We start from the raw sequence: 21,441 nt of genomic DNA, 5'->3' as shown, positions 1-21,441 counted from the left end.
CCTGCCCAAAGCAAAGCTGAATGGAGGAAAGACATTTAAAGCCATAAACGCCTGTGCAATCCCGCTGCTAACATACTCCTTTGGAATCAGAGGGTGAACTAACACCGAGCTGGAGGAGACCATGAGAAAGACAAGAACAGAGATGACCAAGAGGCGGCAATGCCACCCAAAAAGTCAACCAGAGAGCGGCTAACCATAGCTTGGAAAGGAGGAAGGAAGGGACTTGATAGACCGCATCGATCAACAAAAGAAAGCGATAGGGAACCTAAAGGATTATTTCCAGAAATAAACAGCACCACTCTTTCAGGCCATAGGGAAGATAGACAAGAGGCATACCCCACTCAACCTAAATGAGGAGACCCACCAGCCAAGATAGAATTGTGGATTATAGAATTATGGATTACACTGGAGTAGAGTAAAAACATAAAACATGTAACCCAGTCAAGATGAATTCAGAAAATAAAATTCATTTAAAAAAATATGAAATACTTAGGAAGGCAAAGAAGACACTCCATGGCAGATACTGTAATGACTTCCATCAAGACCACATATAAAATGGCTCACAAGTAGGATGCTCTTCCCCGAGACTGAAGGATTTATGCTTGCCATCCAAGACCAGGTAATCAACACCAGAAACTATGGAAATTACACTGCCAAGGAACCTGGAACGACAGATGACACCTGCCACCAGAAATGATCCGACACATCACTGTGGAATGAAGGTCACCCAAACGGAATACACTCACAGATACAACCAGATTACCAGGATAATACATAAGAAACTAGCAAGAAAATACCAGTTGATCAAAGAAAGTATGCCGTATTACAGGGACGAACTCCAGGCCATACTAGGGACATCAGCCCACAGTGAATGGAGATCACCATGTCAACTACCAGTATGGTGGCAAAGACCCTACATAAGAGCCTAGCAGTAATGGGTCTCCCAGAGAACACCTACAAGGAACTCCAGAAAGTCACAATCCTGAAAGCACCTGTAGGAAAATCGGAAGGTTCCTCGACCAACAGTAATTATAGCCGGGCATAACACACACCCTGTGCACTTGGTACAAGTACCCATCGTGGGTCCCCCATCAGGGAGAAATAAACACAAGTATAATAATAATAATGATGATAATAATCTTATTACCTGTTCCATTTTTCTTATAGGTTCTGATCCTTTGAATTTTGTCAAGCTGTGAACTTTAACCAACCAGTGGAAGCAACTTATTCTAGTGATTTACAACTCACTAGTTGAAAAAAAAACTTAGTATCATTTATAACTGAGTATTTCCCTCCCCCATTCAATTTATTATCCTCTCTCAGGAGATAGTAAATTGAATTGAGGACCTTACAGTCCTCAATCAGATGCCCTTCAGATGCTCACTGTTAGTGTTCTCCCCACCATGTGATTTTTCCACACTTAACCATAGTATTTAAAGTGCAGCCTCATTAGTGCCTAATACAGTGGAACGGTGACCTCTATATCTCTGCATGCAAATAAAGTGTAACTTTGATATCATGTGGATGTCAGGCAACAACTTTAATACCTGTTATAGCCAAAAATATTTTTAACATTTTTTTTCCCAAATTTTTTTAACATAAATACACTTTATTTACTAATGTTTTATGATTATACAAACTAAAAGAAAGTATTAAAGGTTATATTATTCCTTTTGTTTATTTTCATCCATTGAGTTGCAGCTGACTTTTGGAGACTTCATAGGTGAGCCGCCTCCATACTATCCAGTCTTCAACAGCTTCTTTTAAGCCCTTCATGCTCATCTCTCTCTCTCTCTCTCTCTCTCTCTCTCTCTCTCTCTCTCTCTCTCTCTCTCTCACACACACACACACACACACACACACACGTCAAACCAGCATGTTCTTTGCTGACCTTTCCTAGCATTATCAATTTTCCAATGAGTTGGATTGCATTACGTGACTGAAATAGATCAATCGTAGCTTGGTGATCTTAGCTTCCAGCGATGTTTCTGTAGGATATTAGATCCACTTATGCTGCCTCTGGCATGCTGGGATAAGTAACAGGTTTTTACAACTGTTGCCATATAGTGTAGTTGTGGTTTACATAATCCAGTCTATAAGAGATTGTTTGTCACCCATAATGAGATAGTCATACATACAAGCCCTGAGATTTTTGTCATAGTCCTTTTTCCACAGTTTTGCTACCTGGTGAGAGCATTGTGTAATTTTACTGTAGTTGAAGGTCTTTATTTACTGTCAGTTGGGCCATACAATATTTGGTTTTAAAAATCCAGTAAGGGTTAACTCCCAGTGTTTCCAGATTTATATAAGACTTGTTTTAGAAAATAAATAGTGTAGGTTTCTTAGACAGTGCACTTGTCACCTACACAAGTGTTTGTTTTGCATTATTTCAAATAGCATTCCCCACACTGCAGAGAGATAGTGCATTACTGAAACAATGTATTCTGGAGAACATAGCGCTCATTATTTAAATGAACATTAATTTTTTTAAATAATGCTTCATCCCAATAAAGAAGTGTTAATTTTATTTTTATTTAATTCAATATCAAGACCTTAAAAAGTACTCTTATTTCAAATAAACACTGCTCCTCTTTGTCAAGGCAAGTGCTGTTTATTTGATATATTGTAATACAAAAGCAATGTGGTCAAAATAACAAATGTTACAATAGTGATCGTAACTAGTGGCAGTTGAGAAGAACTATTTAGTTCATATTGAGTTTATCCCATTTGCAAAGTAATGAAAAATGTTTAAAAAAAAAAAAAAAATTTTTTTTTTGGGAGCTGTTTTACCTTTTAGAGGTTCCCATTTGACAAGCATTAGTTTGCATATCCTCTATTCCAGTTTCCAAACCTTTTTACAGATGCAGAACACTTTCGTATTTGAAGTGAAAATCACAGAACTATGCATGCAAATATATTAATAGCATTTTTAAATAAAATTATGTGTATTCATACTTGATGTATGTAGTATACATCATATTGTTATAGGCATACTAGTATCTCCCATCACTTAATGAGATTTTTTGCCAACTGCAAAAAAAGCTGTTCTATTGTCAAGTCCTGCTGCCTACTGTCATTCATAAATTCAAAGACCACAGGTTGGGAAAGATTGCTCTACATGACTTGATGATATTACATAATTTTTGGGTGTGTGTTATTAACGTAAATTAATGTTTACATTATCAAATGAAAAATATCAAGGTATTCTTTTTTGTAAAATATTGTGGGATATGCAACTTTATAATCAGATTCCACACAAAAACTATGTTGACTGTTTTGTTAGACCAAAAATCTTTATACATGTTAGTTCCATATCCTTAATCTTTGGAATAGCATATGTCAGGTTGCTAATTTCTATATTTTGATTTCTTTTCCTTATAGCTTTCACAGCTTAAGCCACTTGACAAAGATTCTTCTGGAGAAGGTAATGAAGAGACATCAAAATCAAAGTAAGTGTAAGGCAAGTACTGGAGTACTTTACTTTGCCTCCTAGTATGGAGGCCAGTAAGGTGGGAGTGGAAAAAAGCTTATGCTATCATTCCTATTGTTATATGAAGAGTGATGATAATTCAGCCTTAAGGGGGGGGGGGGTAATAGATTCCCACTCATCTAGTCCTCAATCCCATTTGGGCAGGATTAAGTTGAGTAATTGAAAAGCTGGCTAAACTAGAATTAAATTTTTCTGTAGTCTGTTTAATATACACAACCGATTTTTCATTTGTTATTTTCATAAAAAAAAAATAAAAACATAGTACAAGATCAATAATTTATCAGAGATACATTCTAGAATCAACAGGAGATATAAATCAACTACACACTAGTGTTATATCTAAATCAAAAGCAATTTATATCAATGGTGAATGAATATTTAGTATTTCTAACAGTTAATTTATTTATGGCACTTTTTTTCATAAATTTTAGAATACAAGTAAGCAAGCAGCAGCCATTATCAATCCACTGCAGGATGGAAGCCTCCTCAACAATTCATGTTGAGGGAAATGGACCATAATTTGTCCAGATAGGATGGCAGATTGGCCATATTTAGCAGTCAAGAGCTTGAACCCCAGTCTACTCAAAGAGCATGTGCTACTGCACTCCTTATGACCACTCGGCTATGGTGTAGAATACAATACCAATTTCAGAATCTGTCAACCCCATCAGGTGGTGATGATTTTATGGTGCATTAGCATCTTAGGCTGGGCAGCCAAAAAATCCAGAGTAACTCACAAATAAAAATCCTACTCCTGAGATTGGTTAACTACAGCCATAATTGAAGAGGCCTTTAAGAATTCCTCCAGTTTTTTACACGATTTGAACCAAATTTCTCGAAACTAGCAACAAGTGGTGAAACGATTGAGACAGCACTAAATTATTCCAGAGTGAACAGAATTCCCCTTCCCCTAGAAGCAAGTTTTTTTATTTCTTCATTGCAAGTTCTTATGGCATTACTATGCTATGATGGAGACACATTCCATCAGAAAAAAAGCACTTATACTGGTATTCAGAATCAGACCAATTTTGTTTTCTGGCAGAGACATTCCAATCATTGTATATGGCCACTATACAATATATACTTGCAAATTGGTATTCAGGTGCAGATCAGAAACAAAATGCCAAAATAAGCATCCACAAAAACTAATGCCCCTTGCCCCTATTTCAGGTAACATATGCCAGTGACTTAGGGTCAGTATTCTTTTAGGTATACATGCATGTGTTCACAAGAACTGAAAATCGTGACTGGACACCACTAACACTGCTAGATTAGCCATGCAGAGTCTGTCACACAGTTGCTACATTCATTGTTTAAATCTAAGTGTGTGTAGGGTTTTTTGCACATGAACAACTAGTGTCTAGTACATGTTATGACTAGTGTGACATTTTGCATTAATAAAGCTGCTTTGTTCATTAGTCCCCACCTGTATGTCACTAAAAAGCATCTGGTCAAAATGTTATCTTTCACTTTGAACATTTTGTGCAAATGGCACTCCAAATGGATGCTCTAGTAATTGTATTTTATCTAAGTTGTTTTGAATAATGTTTATTTTGTTTAGTGCTTATAATTTTAAATTATATTTAAATGTGTCGTTGAGCAGAAGAAATTGTTACAAAAGCTCAAGGTTGTGCAACTTGACAACAGTACTGCTGAAATTCAACTGGAAAAAAAAAAATATGCAGTAAGTTGGCCGAAGATGGCTGTTAGTGATATGGCAACAGTTGAGAGGGCTTTTTTCCTTGCAAGTTATGATTATCTGCTATATAGCCTATTGTACTGAAATGAGGGTAGCAACATTTTGTGATGCCATATGACTACTTCCTGCTTGTAGTGTACAGCTTAGTTCTGAAGGTATGCATGAAAAAATTTTTTTCCCAGCAGCATATAGCAAGGTAGTTAACTTTTCAGTATCCAACTGAACTGCAAATTACTGGTCACTGCATTCCTCTTCCATAAATCAGTTTATTAGTGAACTCTGAAAATGGGAGAGAGATTAAAGAATCTTTTTTATACATGCCTTCTGAACCAAGGTTCAGTTCTTCTGCAACATTAAAGAATATTGGATAACATACTCAGCAAAAAAAAAAAAAATCATTGTTCGTAGCTTTAACTTCCTAGACTTCACGAAAATACAATCCATGCCAAATTTGATAACTGATGTCACTACTGGTCTAGGACAGTTACAAATTAGCTGCATTTCACATTTGTCTGTTCATTGTTAGCAAGGAACACAGGAGAGTCACACAAAATAAATCAGTATAATGCCATTTTGGATGATTATTGTTATTTCATTGGTGTAGTGGCACCTGTTAACCTAGTGACAAGATGAAAGATACTGTGGGAAACTAGTCAGACTTACTAGGTGCATAAATCACATAAAAAAAAGTACTGCCAACTTTCTAATGCAATTTTACCCTTGTTAAGATTTTTAAGAGAAACTGACAGAAATTATTGGGACAGCACTAAGTTATTCAGAGTGAACAGAATACCCCTCCCAGAAGCAAGTTTTTTAATTCTTCATTGCAAGTTACTGGCATGCTATAGACCATATCCCGATATTAATTCCAATAAAATATATAAGTAAATAGCCTATTAATTTTGAACATCTATAGTCCAAAGTTCCATAGTATGCTCTATTTTTTTTGGTAGAATAGCTGTTTATCTATATATCCTAGAAATGAAAGAAATACAAACTGCTATGAATTAATCTTGTTTCTCAGTGCAGTATACATTTCATATATTTTTTTGTAGTGTCTCTAGCTAAACTTACTAAAAGTACCGAGGCAGGGCTACACATATTCATTTTAAAAACTATGTATAAAATAGAAGTTGAAAATTCAAAGCAAAGAATTTAATGGTACAACTCTTTACCACATACTTCCCTGTTTTCAAATTCTTTATTTATTGTGGTTTAATATTTATTTTTCTCCCTCTCTTAGAAAACTTAAGATACAAGCTCAGAGGGAGTACAAAAAGAAAAAAGCTCAGAAAAAGGCAATGAGAATGAAGCAAATAGAAGAAGAAAGAGAAAAGGAAAAGGTGAAATGGCAGCACTTTAATTCCAAAGTAGGTTTGCTTTATTATACTTTATTTGTGGTTTTTTTTTTTTTTTTTTTTTTTTGGGGTAGTTATTGGTGCATCGGCTTCTGTGGTCATAGTGCACCTCCCAAGGTTTTTTTGCAGTACTTTGATCCAAGCCCGAGGCGGGATTCGAACCCACGACCTTTGGGTTGCCAGGAAAGTAAACTTTTTACCCGCCCGGGTTTACCCGGGTGGGTAAACCCGGGCTAGCCGGGTTTACCCACCCGGCTAGCCCGGTCGGCTTATTTGTGTGTAAAAACACTTATAGAATCATCAATTTTTTATTCGTTATTTATGGACATTTCTTATAGTGCAGATAGCTGGGGCAACACCTTAGAAATCTAAAATGTTATGGAGCTAATAGTCAGGTCTTGCACGAGTTGAGTATGGTTTCAGTTAGGTGTGTTTCTGCAACAACTCTTCCTCTGCCAGCATCTTAAGGTGATAGGACTGTTAGCAACCCTAGGTACATTATCCATATGCAGGGACCAAATCCTATTTGACCTGAAGAGCAAAGCTGTGACATTTTATCTTTTCTGAAATACAGTAAACATCATATCTTGTTGGGGCAGGCATAGTAGTGAGACCCAATTTTCCTTATGTTTCAGGGGTACAGCTTTTAAGGCATTATTTGCAGGCTGGAAAAATTATTAGTAATGAAAAAAAACATTGTAGAAGCCAACATGAAATTCTCTCAGCAGATAAGCTGTTAGAACAGCACACTGTTTCAAGATTAGGCCACTTCAGGAAGGATATGGTGTAAAAAGTGGGGCAGAAACATTAGTGATTGTTGTAGTTTTCGCACAGATTTGCCTTTTTTAGTTTACAAAATCTCGAGACAAGATAACTGTGTAGGAATTTGATCTATAAATTTATAACAAAACAAATCTATTATAATATAATAATAGCACATTACATACTGCCATTTGACCTAGGAATATTGTAGCATTATTATACTTTTATATTGCTTAGTGTAAGTTTAAATTAAATTTACACTAAAATCATTCCTGAAAATAGACCAGCAGAGAAAAAAAGCTGGAAATAGTGGAAATGCTTTGGCTTGAGATAATTGGTGGCAGCATTCTTACAAATCAGATCTTTACAGTGTGTGTGCTTGTTATCTGTAGAGGGACACAATACAACCAAAGGGGATGTCTTTGTGTGCATTTTTTTATGCACAAAGTACAATTTCAGGGTTTTGATGGCTTATACAAGGGCTTGAAGAACAGGGTCAGTGACCTTGAAGGAATTAAAGCAAGGGGGCTTATCAAGCACTCAAATCAATGCTGCGGGTTTACCTTGCATTGGATAACCAAAATGAACAACAGCAGACTGTTATTGACATAGGCAACAAGGAAATGGGAAAAATATTGTGTAAATATAATAGATCAAGGGTATGCCCACCAGGGAAAAGATTAATGTTATTTACAGGAAAAACTTGCAAATTAGGATTAAATTTGAAAGTGTCTGCAATTTGGCCATTCATGACAGGAAGGAATACTTGAGTTTTGTAAATCACTGGCCCTGGTGAGGCAGTGCAAGGCTCAGAGTAGAATTTTTTTTTTTTTCTACATGGTTATGTGCTTATTAGCAGGAGACTGCTTTTACAGGGATATTCTTTGAAGAGGTGCAAGAATGTTTTCTGGTGCTATCAAGGCAGTGGGGAAGGGAAGACACAGACACAGAATATATTAAATGCGGCTGCAAGTGGAGGTTAAGTAGTTCTTGCTCTTCTATTGAGGCATAAAGCATATACAAAGGATGGCAGTGTGGTCAAAGAGTGCAATCAAGGTGCACTACTGCAACAAGACCTAAAATAATTAGGCAGATGGGCTAAGAAGTGGTAGTAGAAGCATGCAATGCAAGAAAGCAAGTGTATGAGCTTATGCAGCATCAGCCAAAAAAAAAAAAACACACCATTCCCTCCAAACGCCTGTCCAGTTCCTCCTTAAATTTATTCAACCTATCAACTTCCATGACAGATGGAAATTTGTTCCAGCAATTAACCACCCGCTGGCTAAAAGCAAATTTCCCCACATCTATTCTACATCTGTCTTTTCTTAATTTGAATTAATGCTCCCTTAGGTTCGTAATCTGAACAAGTGGTAGAATTTTTTTCAGCCTGGACTGTACTTGTTAACAGGAGAGATTGCTTCTACAGGGATGGGATACACTTAAATAGAAAGGGTGCAAGAATATTTGCTGATGCTATCGAGGCAGTGTTAGGTGGGTCGGAAAACTGCTAGCTTGGGGGGAGACAAAGACCAATAGATTGACAGTAGCCACTGGCAGAGGTGAAAGAGATTCTTGCACTACTATTAGAATGAGCAGAAGCCTGAAAAACAAGATGCATAGTATTTCAGAGACTGCTGGGAGCCATTGCGGTACAAGTAAACACATGGGTTGTGTTAGGGTAGCTAAGAATAGAAACAGGTGCAGGTATACTTGCGTGTACACCAATGCTAGGAGTTTAGTAAATAAATTTGATGAATTTGAGGTATTGCTTAAAACATCAAAGGCAGATATTGTTGGGATATCAGAGACGTGGTGTCACACAGATATAAGGGATGCAGAACTGCAATTTGGGGAGTACAACGTCTACAGAAAGGATAGACAGGATAGGAAGGGGGGAGGGGTTATGCTATTAGTTAAGAAACACATAAAAACCAAGGAAGTGAAGCCAGTCGACATCGCAGGACAGTGCAGTGTTGAGTCAGTTTGGTGTGACATAAGCATTGGGAGATCAAAATTGAGAGTAGGAGTGTGCTATAGGCCTAATGACTCTGATGAGTATAATAAGGAACTGTACAGGGAAATAGAGTGGGCCAGTAAATCAGAGCGTCTTATAATGGGAGATTTTAATTTCCCAGATATTGACTGGAATTTGGGGGCTGGTTACTCACACACTAGCAGGGCTTTTGTGGAATTATTGGATGATTGTTTTCTACATCAGCATGTTCGGGAGGCAACTAGAGGGAGTAATACTCTTGATTTGATTATCAGCAGTGATTCTTCATACATTAAGAATCTGCAGATAAATGAACCACTAGGTGGCAGTGATCACAGTGTGCTGAAGTGGGATTTACTCAAAGAGGTAACTACCATTAGGGGTAAAGGGAAGGGTTATTGCTTCCGTAAAGGCGACTACGATGGACTGAGACAGTATTTAAATTCTATACAGTGGGACCAACTTATGATGTTACCAACAGCAAATTCAAAATGGGAAGCATTCAAAGAACTTATCTTGGAAGCTACTAGGCTTTACATACCAACTAAGAAATATTGTTCAAGGTTTAGGCCAAAATGGATGTCAGATGAACTAATGAGGCATATGGCAGAGAAGAAAAATGCATGGGATACTTACAAATTAACACATGACACAGAAGCCTATGATAGATACAAGTTGATATGCAACCAAGTTACAAAGGAGGTTAGGCAGGCGAAGGCAGATTATGAGAAATCCTTGGCAACGGATGCAAAGAAAAACAGCAAAGAGTTCTTTACTTATATAAACTCTAGAAGGAAGGGGATGAATCAGATTGGTCCACTTGATATTGATGGGTCAACTGTTGATGATCCTGCTCAGGTAGCTAACAAACTAAATGAATATTTTGCATCGACATTCACACATGAGGAGTTATTCAGCAAAGGGAATGCCAGAGGTGTATTCAACTCTAGCAGTAAGCTACAGAATCTTGAAATAACTGGGAGTAAAGTGGAGGAGAAACTGTTGAAGATAAACACAAGAAAGGCACCCGGGGTGGATGGGATCTATCCAGTTATATTAAAGGAGGCAGCAAAGGAAGTAAGCAAACCCTTAGCCATAATTATGAGAGCTTCCTTGGACTCAGGGAGGTACCCATAGACTGGAAATGTGCAAATGTGACCCCAATTCACAAAGGAGGATCAAAGGCTGACACAAGTAATTATAGACCTGTGAGCTTAACTTCTGTTCCAGGAAAATTAATGGAGGCACTGGTTAAAGAAGCACTGCAGGATCATTTAGACAAGACTTCAGTTATAGCTCAGACACAGCATGGTTTTGTTAAGGGGAAGTCTTGCCTGACCAACTTGATTGGATACTATGATGCAGTCACAAAAGAACTGGATGCAGGGAATAACTTTGATATTATATACTTGGATCTTAGAAAGGCTTTTGATACTGTTGCACATGGAAGACTGCTACACAAATTGGAGCAGTGTGACATTGGAGGCAAATTGCTGCTATGGATAAAGGGGTGGTGAGGGGGAGAAGACAGAGAGTGGTAATCAATGGACACTGCTCATCGTGGACTAATGTTATTAGTGGAGTCCCTCAGGGCTCAGTGTTGGGTCCATTATTGTTTTCTGTATTTATAAATGATATTGATCATGGTATATCAAGCTTAATGTCCAAGTTTGCAGATGATACAAAGGTTGGCAGGGTTGTCAAGGACACTACTGACACTATACTGCTGCAACAGGATCTGGAAAGGTTGAGCAGATGGGCTGAGAGGTGGCAAATGAAGTTTAACATTGACAAATGTAAAGTACTACACATGGGAAACAGCAACCCCAGAGCAACGTATCAACTCTGTGGTACTACACTGACAGTGGTAGAGAATGAAAGGGACTTGGGGGTGATTGTGCAGGCAGATATGAAGTTCTCTGAGCAGTGCAGACGGGCTGCAAGAGTAGCTCATGGAGTATTGTCAATGATATACAGGAATTTTTCCAGCAGGGATAAGGAGGTGATTATTCCATTGTATAAGGCAATGGTCAGGCCACACCTAGAGTACTGTATACAGGTCTGGAGGCCTCATTTCAAGAAGGATGTAGAGCTGCTGGAACGAGTACAGAGAAGGGCAACAAGATTAGTGATTGGAACAAAGGGGTGCTCTTACGAAGAAAGGCTTAAGTTTTGCAAATTACAGTGTCTGGAGACTAGGCACCAGCGAGGTGATCTGATAGAGGTGTATAAAGCCTTGAATGGTTTAAGCATGCTCAATGCTGATGGGATTCTTCCTCTAGCTCAGAAAAATCACCTGAGAGGGCATAAATTCAAATTGAGGAAAGACAGATGTAGGATAGACGTGCGGAAATTTTCCTTTAGCCAGCGGGTGGTTGGTTGGTGGAACAGACTGCCATCCCTTGTGGTGGAGGTTGATAGCCTAAATAAGTTTAAGGCTCAGCTGGACAGGTATTTTGAACGAACAGAGGGGTGAAGTGGAAGTGGGTTTTTTTTTTTTCTTCTTTTTTTGGCTGATGCTGCATAAGCTTGCTTTCTTGCATCAAATGCCTCTACTAATGCTAATGGTCAGAATTCAGTGTGCTGAACCCATTCAAGGTCTTATACACCTCAATCAGATCACCGTGCAGGTGCCTAGTCTCCAGCCACTGCAATTTGCAGAACTTAAGCCTCTGTTGGTAAGAGGATCCCTTCATTCCCCTCACCAATCTTGTTGCCCTTCTCTGTACACGCTCAAGCAACTCTACATCCTTCCTAAAATGAGGCCTCCAGACCTGTACGCAATACTCAAGGTGTGGCCTGACCATTGCCTTATACAGAGGGACAATCACCTCCTTTTCCCTGCTAGCAAAATTCCTATATATCATTGACAAAACCCCATGACTTGCCCTGGCAGCACTGCTCAGAAAACTTCATATCTGACTGCACAATTACTCCCAGGTCTTTTTCATTTTCTACTACCTTAAGTGTAGTACCACACAGTTGGTACTTTTCTCTTGGGTTACTTCTACCCATATGCAGTACTTTGCATTTGTCATGGTTAAACTTCAGTTGCCACTTCTTAGCCCTATTAATTATCTAGATCCTGTTGCAGTAGCATACTGCCATTATTGTCATTAACAACCCTGCCAACCTTTGTATCATCTGCAAAATTCAACACTAAGCCTGATATACTCTTCAATATCATTGATAAATGTACAAAAACAGTGGACCCAACACCGAACCCTGTGGGACTCCACTAATAACATTACTCCACAAAGAGCAGCACCCATTGATTACCACCCTCTGTCTTCTCCCACTTAACCATCCCTTTATCCATTGTAGCAACTTACCCTTAATACCATTCTGCTCCAATTTGTATAACAGTGTCAAAAGCTTTCCTGAAATCCAAAGATATGATATCAAAATTATTTTTTGCATTGAGTTCCTTTGTAACCACATCATAATAACCAATTAAATTTGTCAGACAAGATTTTTCCTTAACAAACCCATGCTGTGTCTGAATTATTGCTGCAGTCTTATCTAGATGATCCTGCAATGCATCTTTAACCAGTGACTCCATTATTTTACCTGGAACAGAAGTTAAACTAACTGGTCTGTAATTACTTGTCACCTTACAATGGTAATTAAAGTTAGCATTGTTAAACACAAAGGTACCACACCATTATAGTGGAGAATGAAAGAAACCAAGAGGCGATTTTACAGTCCAACTTGAAGTTCTCTGTGCACTGCAGATAGGCTGCTAGGACAGCTCATGGTATTGTCAGTGATATACAGTAATTTTTCCAGCAGGGACAAGGCAATTATCTTCTTGTATAAGGCAGTTGTTAGGCTGCATCTTAAGTACTACAAAAGTCTGAGCTCTACTTTAAGGATGTGGTATAGTTGGAATGGATGCCCAGAACAGCAACAAGGTTAGTCAAAGACAAGACTTCATGAAAGGTTTCAATTCTGCAAATTGCAGTGCTTGGAAATTAGACTGAAAGAAGACCTGATTGAAGTTTTGTGAGGCTTTAAATGTATTGAACAAAATAAATACTAAATGTTGATGAGTGAATCCTTTATGTTCTTAGACAAATTTAAATTGTAAAAGAATGGGTTGAATTAGGTGTGAAGTTTTTTTTCAGCTAGAGAGTAATTGAGTGCTAGTACAAACTTCCATGTAGTACTGTGGAAGTGGGTAGTTTGATTAAATTTAAGGAATAATTAGACATTGTTTAGAAGAAATGGCCAGATGAGGCATATACAGTGGCAGACCAAAAAAAAACCACATCACCTTAAAAAAAAGTAACATTTGTAGTGAAATGTATAAGATATTGTTTGATTACAGTCATTTTGTTTGTCACAAAGCAAAGGTATTGCATCAGCCATTTCTACAAAAGGCTGCACTGGAAGAGTATACATGCTCATTAGTATCCTGTTTTGCAGATGTGTCCATATGTTCAGTTGACACCAAGAAAGAGAAAGAAGAAGAAAAAAAAGTTGTTGCTCTGGCCCAGGAAGGGCTTTCTATGCATGCTCTTGCTGATAAAATAGGCTAACAGTATACCAGGTGCTGAAATTAAAGCATGAAACTGGTGATGTGAAGACCTGGACCAGGCCGTAAGAATGACTACACTTTCCGAAGATTGATATTTGAAATGGCCATAACGTAATCACCATGCTTGTGCTCCTGATCTGAAACTAGATTTTGAGATGGCCTCTGGTGTTGAAACAAGTGCACGATAATGACTGTTTTCGGAATGTGGTCTCTTATTGGCCCAAGAAGCCTTTGTACAACATGGACAAAAGAGCAATGGGACACAGTCATCTTTTCTGATGAATTGAAATTCAATCTGCATGGCTAGGATGGGAAGCAATGTGTCAGAAGATGAAAATCAGAGACATTCCTTCCTGACTGTAAAGTTCCCTGCCGGTCAGATGGTCTGGGAATACATAACAAGCAAAGAGGTGGGGTGAATTACGTTTATTTACAGATCAGTGAATAAACGTACACTGCTATTTTGGAGGAGTGCCTGAAACCCGTTATTAGGGATCACCACACAGACATCCAAAACTGCATTTTTCAACAGGGCTCAGCACTTGCACACAGCAAAATTGTCAAGTTTTATGCTATTTAGGTTTAATAAGTTTGTTGTTTTGTCTCACAAGGCTTAAAACATACACCAATGTTTTCCCTCGTTTTTCTCCCTTAAGGTGGTCCTACCTCAAATGCTGGCATTAATGTTTGGCTGGCAACAGTGCAGATTTGAACCTTATTGAAAATTGCTTAGAAGAAGCCAACAAGTAAGATTGTTGGTTGCAGAAGAGCATTGTAAGAGTGTAGTACCAGGAAATTGATAAACCATATCATATATTCAGACGTTGATTAACACTATGCCAGATAGTTGCAAGGCTGTAATTGCAGCTCAAGGAGAAACAGCAAAAAATTGAAGACTTATTTTGCTGATTTACAGTACATAATACTATTATGTTAACTTGTCATTTCAGTTTTGTCATAATTTCTCATATTTCCATTAATTATGGGGAAGATATGGCAATTAAGTATATCAGGTGGAGTCTTTTTAGTGGATTTCATTCACAGATATATCCCATCTTACAAATGCATTTCAAACATTTCTGCACCCACAATGCAATGCAATGAGGTCCCCCCCATCCAGCCGGCACCGTTTAGGGGCTACTTGGCCCTTCTTCGGTGGGTGGGCAAAACAGTTATGAAGTTAACTCCACAATATGAGAGATGCCTAATGGTGTATGATGTATTTAGATTAAGATGCATTTAGGGCTAAAGCCTCAAGCTGTGAGCAAATTTAGACTATGTATATCATCAGGCATCTCTCATATTGTGAAGTATAACTCCACAACTGTTTTGCCATCATTGCATCACTTGGGTACCTACCCACCCGTGTAGAAGGGCCAAATAGCCCTGAAACGGCACTGTCTGAGTGGTGGTGGTACCTATCTGAGAATAAGTAACATTAGTCATCTCCTTAGGTGAAGTGTTACTTATTCAAAGTAGTGCAATATCATGGCAACTTGTGAAGATATTCCACAATATGAGATAACTTAAAATGATGCCACCTTATAAATATTCTGTTTATTCAGAAATGGCTGTGTATTAATGATGCTATTGCACTTAATATATACATAGTCTAAATTTGCTTGCAGCTTGAGGTTCATTGTTTTCTTTGTAATTCATCTAACTTTTAACTCATAATAATCTAGTTGCCAAAGAGTACACCCTAGCAGCTCGTTAATGTAATGCAAGAACAGGTGCAGGAAATACAATTATGCATACTGGAGAACAGCTTAAAGGCAGAAATTAGAGTAGAAATTAATTTTTATTATTTTATCTTCCATAATACACACAACAAAAAACGCTTTTTATAATAGGATTTTTAGGTGCATCAGCAACTTGTGTGCTGGTTTGATTTATTTGTTTGCTGGGCAAAAACCCATGTTGCCCTCAGCTGAGACTAATTTGTTCAGCCTCATTGAGAAAAAGGCCATAAAAACATTGTTTTAAACAGTGGCATACAGAAGTCTCAGTCTAGCAATTCATTGCTTATTTTCTTAGTGAACAGCTTATAAATTAAATTTCTATGAGTATTGCAGGTTTACAAGGCTCATTTATTTTTATATATAAGACCATAGATGAGTTCTGACTTCCCTAACTCACATTTCTTAATTTCCCAATCCCTCGTTTGAATTAGGTGCTGTACTACATTTCTTAATTCTCTCAATAGGTTTTCTCCAAATCACGGAAGGGACAGGTGAAAAGAAGCATATTTGCTTCTCCTGACAACATCAATGGAAGAGTTGGAGTAGGAACGTGTGGAATTGGAGGAAAACCAATGACAGAATATCAACAGCAGGAAAAGTGGAGAAGGCCAATGGCACCACCACATCCTTTTACATAAGTTATAATTTTTATTCATTACTTTTCCTTAATGAACATGGCGTGCAGAAACTGTCTACACCTCTTTAGTTAAATCTTCAAAATTTTATTTTCCCAAAAGTGTATACAAAAATGGTATATATACTTTAATAATGAACTGTAAGGTGGAAAGTAGTAGTTTCATTGCTGAAAATAAGAGCATTACTATTGTCCACACTGTTGTAAAAATATCATGATCTTTAATAAATTAACTTTTTATAACTTTGATCATTATTTTTAAATTGTTCATGTCATACAGTTTGTAGAAGCATAAAAAAATACATTTCACATAACATCAGTGTTAGTTTGGTTATGTTAGCCTAATGTTAATGCAGTTTAGGATTTGGCAGCTTAGAATACTGCAAGAGAAAACTCATAATAAATAAGTCTAGAAAGTTAATGAATCCTGGAAAGGCTTAATCTGCTATCTTTATATTGCTTTAATTGTAAGAAGAGTATATAAAATCTCATTAAGCTTACTGTACATAATATTTTTACACTGCAGTTTATGAAGACAAAAGGAGTAAGGCACTAATGGTTCAATAACATTACAAGGTTGTGCATATAACAAAAATATCACTGTACACTGAGTTGCAAAAGTTGACATTTAAAAATGTATTTATAAAAAAAAAAGTAATACAAAAAATTATGCAACCTTCATAAAATTTGAAATACAAGTTTAACATGTAGGTCATATGAACAAAAATGTGTATAGTTTTATCAAATTGACAAATTTATCTACACACAAGAATCCTTAATGCAGTAATATACATCACACTGTTTCTTTACAGGAAGTTCTGTAAGCTCCATGCAGTTACCAAAATTATTTGAAATCAGCAACAAGATGATTTTTTTTGCTGCTTTCCAGGCATTCCTCGATATTCTAATGGTACCGTGTCTATGGATTCTTCAAAGATTAAAGAATTCTGATTGGCAAGTATCTGGAAGGGAAGCAAACAATTTAAATTATAGATAACAGTTTAAACATTAAGGTTATACAGTTTAGGAATGCTCACTAGAAGGCACACATGAAATATATATATATATAAAAAAATCCAATTTGTAACTAATTTTTCACATCCATATTTTACCTGCTTATATGCCACTTGCATAGAATTGAGGCTTTGAAATGTGGGGTAATATTCAGCAATAATGCTGAGATTAACTATGTCTTACTGTATATATATATATATATATATATATATATATATATATATATATATATACACACACACACACACAGTAAGTATAATAATTATACTAATTTACAAACACTATCAGCACTAAATTATTAGATTATGGCATTTTGAGATTTTTTTGCTATACTGGAACAAATACAAAGTTTAGTCTCACTTTCAGAAAACCACTGCTGCTAAGTTATGAAAAGACCTTTGAAAAAAAGGTGGGGAGGGGGGGAAATCTTGATAAGTTCCACCTAGGTCTCGTGAGAGGATTTAAGAAGAATCCTAAAACATTACTAACTAGCAATTTAGGCATTGATACACTTGTAAATAATGTAGTAGTGATGAAAACCTTTATCATTATTTCCAATCTACGTGGTAGAAGATTGGTTTTATTTGTGTGTGTGTGTGTGTGTGTGTGTGTGTGTGTGTGTGTGTGTGTGTGTGTGTGTGTGTGTGTGTGTGTGTGTGTGTGTAATCTTAATGGATATTAACTAAATCTCATTTACTAACCAGGTTAAAAATAAAAATGCTCTTACCCATAATAATTGAAAAGGAAAAAAAGTTGTATGGTCTCCCCATTCCCTTCATGGTGAATGCTATCATAATCATTTAGATTATACTGTATAGCAGCATTTCCCAAACTTTTTTAGTTGCAGAACACATTTATTCTCAATATATTTCATCTCTCAATATATTACGGAACACAAGTTTAGCAGGAGCCAAAAAACTGTTTGCTAATATTTTATTACACACAATGCATTGTGCATCGGGAGCATCTTTATTTCCAACACATGTAAAGCCGAAATTCAAATAACTGTCATCGTACTTTCGTTTTGGTCTTTTATTAGTTGGCTCCTGTTTTCTTACCTTGGATTTTTGGAGAAAAAAAAGGCTGCAATTGTTCATCCTCGCTTTGAAGTGAGACAATATTGTGTTTGTTTTCATCAATCACAGTTGCACTACTAAAAGTAGTTGCTTCTTGTTTTAGTTTTTTTTTTTTCAACCACAAATCCATGGTCATTTATTTTAATAATATTTCGAAATACTGATATTTATACAAGGAAGTGAGTTTAGTTATATCGATTTGCTTTCCCCCTCTCCAACCCGTGTACTCCAGGCTAAATCGCACATGAATGACATATTAGATCACTACATTGCTACTTTTTCGTAGATGTCATTACCTCCATACATGCTTCTCTATTCAAAAGCCTGCCAAAATAATGTTCTGCAGTCTGATTATTAGTCTATGCACCAGTATATTAATAACCGGTGGGGGATGTTCAAAATAGTTTTGAACAAAATTACAAATCAATGTCTTGTATCATACATGCTACAATATGCAAAACTTATATATTTTTTTTAATTATTAATTTTCACAGACCACTAGTGTTCTATGGAACAGTTTCGGAAGCTCTTCTGTATAGTACCAATAGGTTTTTTTTTTTTTTTTACTGAAATCTTGTTCAAATAAAAACATTATCCATTTGGATATGCTAACAAATTAAAAAAAAATTCAGTGCTAGGCTGAAAACCAGTTTATTTTAGTTAGTTTCCCCCCCCCCCATGGCACACAGGCTGAAAAGGGTTCATCATCATTACGTTACAGCATAAGGATGTCCTCAAGTAGTGAAGTGATGTATCAGTCTGTAAACACCAAAGTTCTAAGTATGTGATGTTTATAATTAAAGTAGTGGCCATGTTTCAAGAAGAATACCCACCCCACTATAAATTTGGTTTGGAGCTTGTGACAAAGTCCATAAATGGGTAATAGCTGGTTTACGGCAGGCAGTACGTCAATGAGACAGCCAGTGGAGAGACTGTTAGAGAGGAGTCATTAATTAACCTAACTGCCCTCGTCTGAATGGAATCTAGAAACCTGAGAGAGGTTTTGGGAGGCACTGCCCCAGATGTGGGAACAATATTCCGTGGTAGTACAGAGTGAATAGCTATTTGGGAAAAAAGTAACACTGAGAGTGAAAGAGAAAACCAAGTTTTTTTAGATGCAGAAGAAGCAATATTTGTAAGTACTTGTGCCAAGAGAGATTAGAAGTAAGGGTAACCCCAAAAGAGATATCATTTTACCTAAAAGTCTGAGTGTCACCAAAGATAAGCATAGGAGCAGAAGAATCCTTTTTGTTCGATATAAGAAAAGACAGTTTTAGAAGGATTAAAATCAACTAAGTTGTCTTTGCCCCACTGGAGATCGGCATTTAAGGAATTGGTAGCTGATTGAGCAGGGCAAGGTTTCTCAAAATGGAAAGTGGAATGCAATGTGCTATCATCGACAAAACTATGGATAGGATTTCCAGTCAATGGAAGGTCATTAATATACAAGAGGAAAAGAGTGGGGGAAAGAACTGAACCTTAGGGGACACCAGCATTTATCGAGAAGTTAGAAGACAGAGACATCTACCCTCACCCTCAAAGAGAAAAGCCCTGGCTTGTAGCCGTGAAAGGATTGTGTACGGATGTGCCTTATGTATGCAATAAAGAGTTGTTCTTCTGTATGCAAAACTGGATAACCAATTACAAAAAACAGTTGGCAAACCATAAGATGGAAGCTTGTTTAGAAGACCTTTATGCCAAACACAATCAAAAGCCTTTGAGATGTCAAGAACTGCTTGTGTTTCACCAAACTTTTCCATTCAATTTGTCCATAAATGAGTAACGTAAGCCAGAATATCATCTGTGGATTGACACAGACAGAATCTATACTGCCGATCGTTGATCAGATGGAAGGTTTCCAGCTAGTTTACAAGTTGGCAGTTAATTAATTTCTCCATTACTTTAGAAAGAATAGAAGTAATTGCAATGTGATAATAATTGGATGAGAGGGATTTATCACCCTTTTTAGGAACTGGCTGGATATGAGCAAATTTCCAAGCAGAAGGAAAAACACTTTTGGAATAAGAAAGTGTAAAAAATGCAGCAGAGCACAGGTTTTGAGAACAAGTGGAGAAATACCATCAGGACCTGGAGCTTGCTTTCTTAGCATCAAGATTCTTCAATCTTTTTGACAGAAGACGATAGGAGGCATTGAATGGAGCATGCTAGGAATGGTGGGAGGTGTTTTACGAAGATCATTAATATGAGAGTTGGAAGGAAATGGGATACTAGCAGGTCAGCTTTATCCATGGCTAAAGTGACAGAGCCATCTGGTTTTGACAGAGATGGGCAAAAGTTGCGGCCAATAGCTTTGGCAAGAGACCAGAATGCTCTGCTACCATTAGGGCAAGAAGCAAGTTTTCTACCCTTAGCCTGTTCAAAATCTAGTTTAGACTGATTAATAATTGCTTTACAATTGTTGCGAGCTTTGGTGTAGGCAGAAAATGAAAAAGAATTGGTAACAAGCCAATTACGATATGCAACGTTCTTCTCTTGGACAGTCTTAGCACATTTATTGGAAAACCGAAGTTTAGATAAAGGACGAGATTTTTAAGTGGAGTATGGAATAAAGGATTCCATTCCTACAAGAATAATTTCACTGACATGATCTGAGCAAATGTTGACATCAGAAGTTTTGAAAACAGTAATCCAACTAAGGAAAAGAAATCTCGCAGATCATCCCATTTTGCATTCTTGTAATGCCAAACAATACGCGGTTGGGAATAGTCATGAGATAAAGGCTCCATTGGAGAAGAGAATCGCCAAGTTGTGATCTGAGGTGCTTAAAGGATTGCTCACTTCAACCGTGTACTTAGAAGGGTTGTTTGTGAGAAAAATATCAAGTGTGTTGGCTGTATGGTTAGGAATGTCCAGTAAGGTAAATGAACAATCTGTGCAAGGTCATTAGTAATTGCAAAAGCCTCAGCAGGAAAGGAAGTCAAAGAGCTTGAAGTGATTAGTGGAGTTGGGAGAACGGTAGAGACAACAGATGAACTTGACACAATGAGGTAGAGATTTTAAGCCAGAGGAGATTCCAAATTAACAAGTCTCTGACAGGGAACATTAGAACAGACATATGCAAAAGGAATCATACAGTGAATAATTTGGGTAATTGAGATGAGCAGTAGTTGAA

General features: G+C 37.2%; 2 protein-coding genes across 3 annotated transcripts in view; one reads left to right on the top strand and one right to left on the bottom strand.

Moving 5' to 3' along the window:
• Spf30 (survival of motor neuron-related-splicing factor 30) overlaps positions 1 to 16,465 on the top strand; it is a 72,948-nt gene extending 56,483 nt beyond the window's left edge. The window contains exons 5-7 of the mRNA XM_090386556.1: positions 3,382 to 3,449; positions 6,433 to 6,559; positions 16,049 to 16,465. Of these exons, the coding sequence (XP_090242682.1) occupies positions 3,382 to 3,449; positions 6,433 to 6,559; positions 16,049 to 16,222 (369 nt within the window). The 3' untranslated portion in view covers positions 16,223 to 16,465. The remainder of the gene's footprint in view (positions 1 to 3,381; positions 3,450 to 6,432; positions 6,560 to 16,048) is intronic.
• Positions 16,466 to 16,951: 486 nt separating this feature from the next.
• The window catches only part of LOC150077216 (ras-related protein Rab-32-like), an 89,237-nt gene continuing 84,747 nt past the window's right edge, over positions 16,952 to 21,441 (bottom strand). The window contains exon 6 of one of the 2 annotated variants that reach the window (XM_090386554.1): positions 16,952 to 17,180. In XM_090386554.1, coding sequence (XP_090242680.1) covers positions 17,073 to 17,180 — 108 coding nt within the window. In that variant the 3' untranslated portion in view covers positions 16,952 to 17,072. The remainder of the gene's footprint in view (positions 17,181 to 21,441) is intronic. The other variant, XM_090386555.1, reaches the window with a different exon arrangement.

Source organism: Mastigoproctus giganteus, chromosome 12 (genome assembly GCF_048544385.1).
Source record: "Mastigoproctus giganteus isolate SK-2022 chromosome 12, ASM4854438v1, whole genome shotgun sequence".
NCBI classification, from domain to species: Eukaryota; Metazoa; Arthropoda; class Arachnida; order Uropygi; family Thelyphonidae; genus Mastigoproctus; species Mastigoproctus giganteus.
This window is presented reverse-complemented; position numbering and strand designations above follow the sequence as displayed.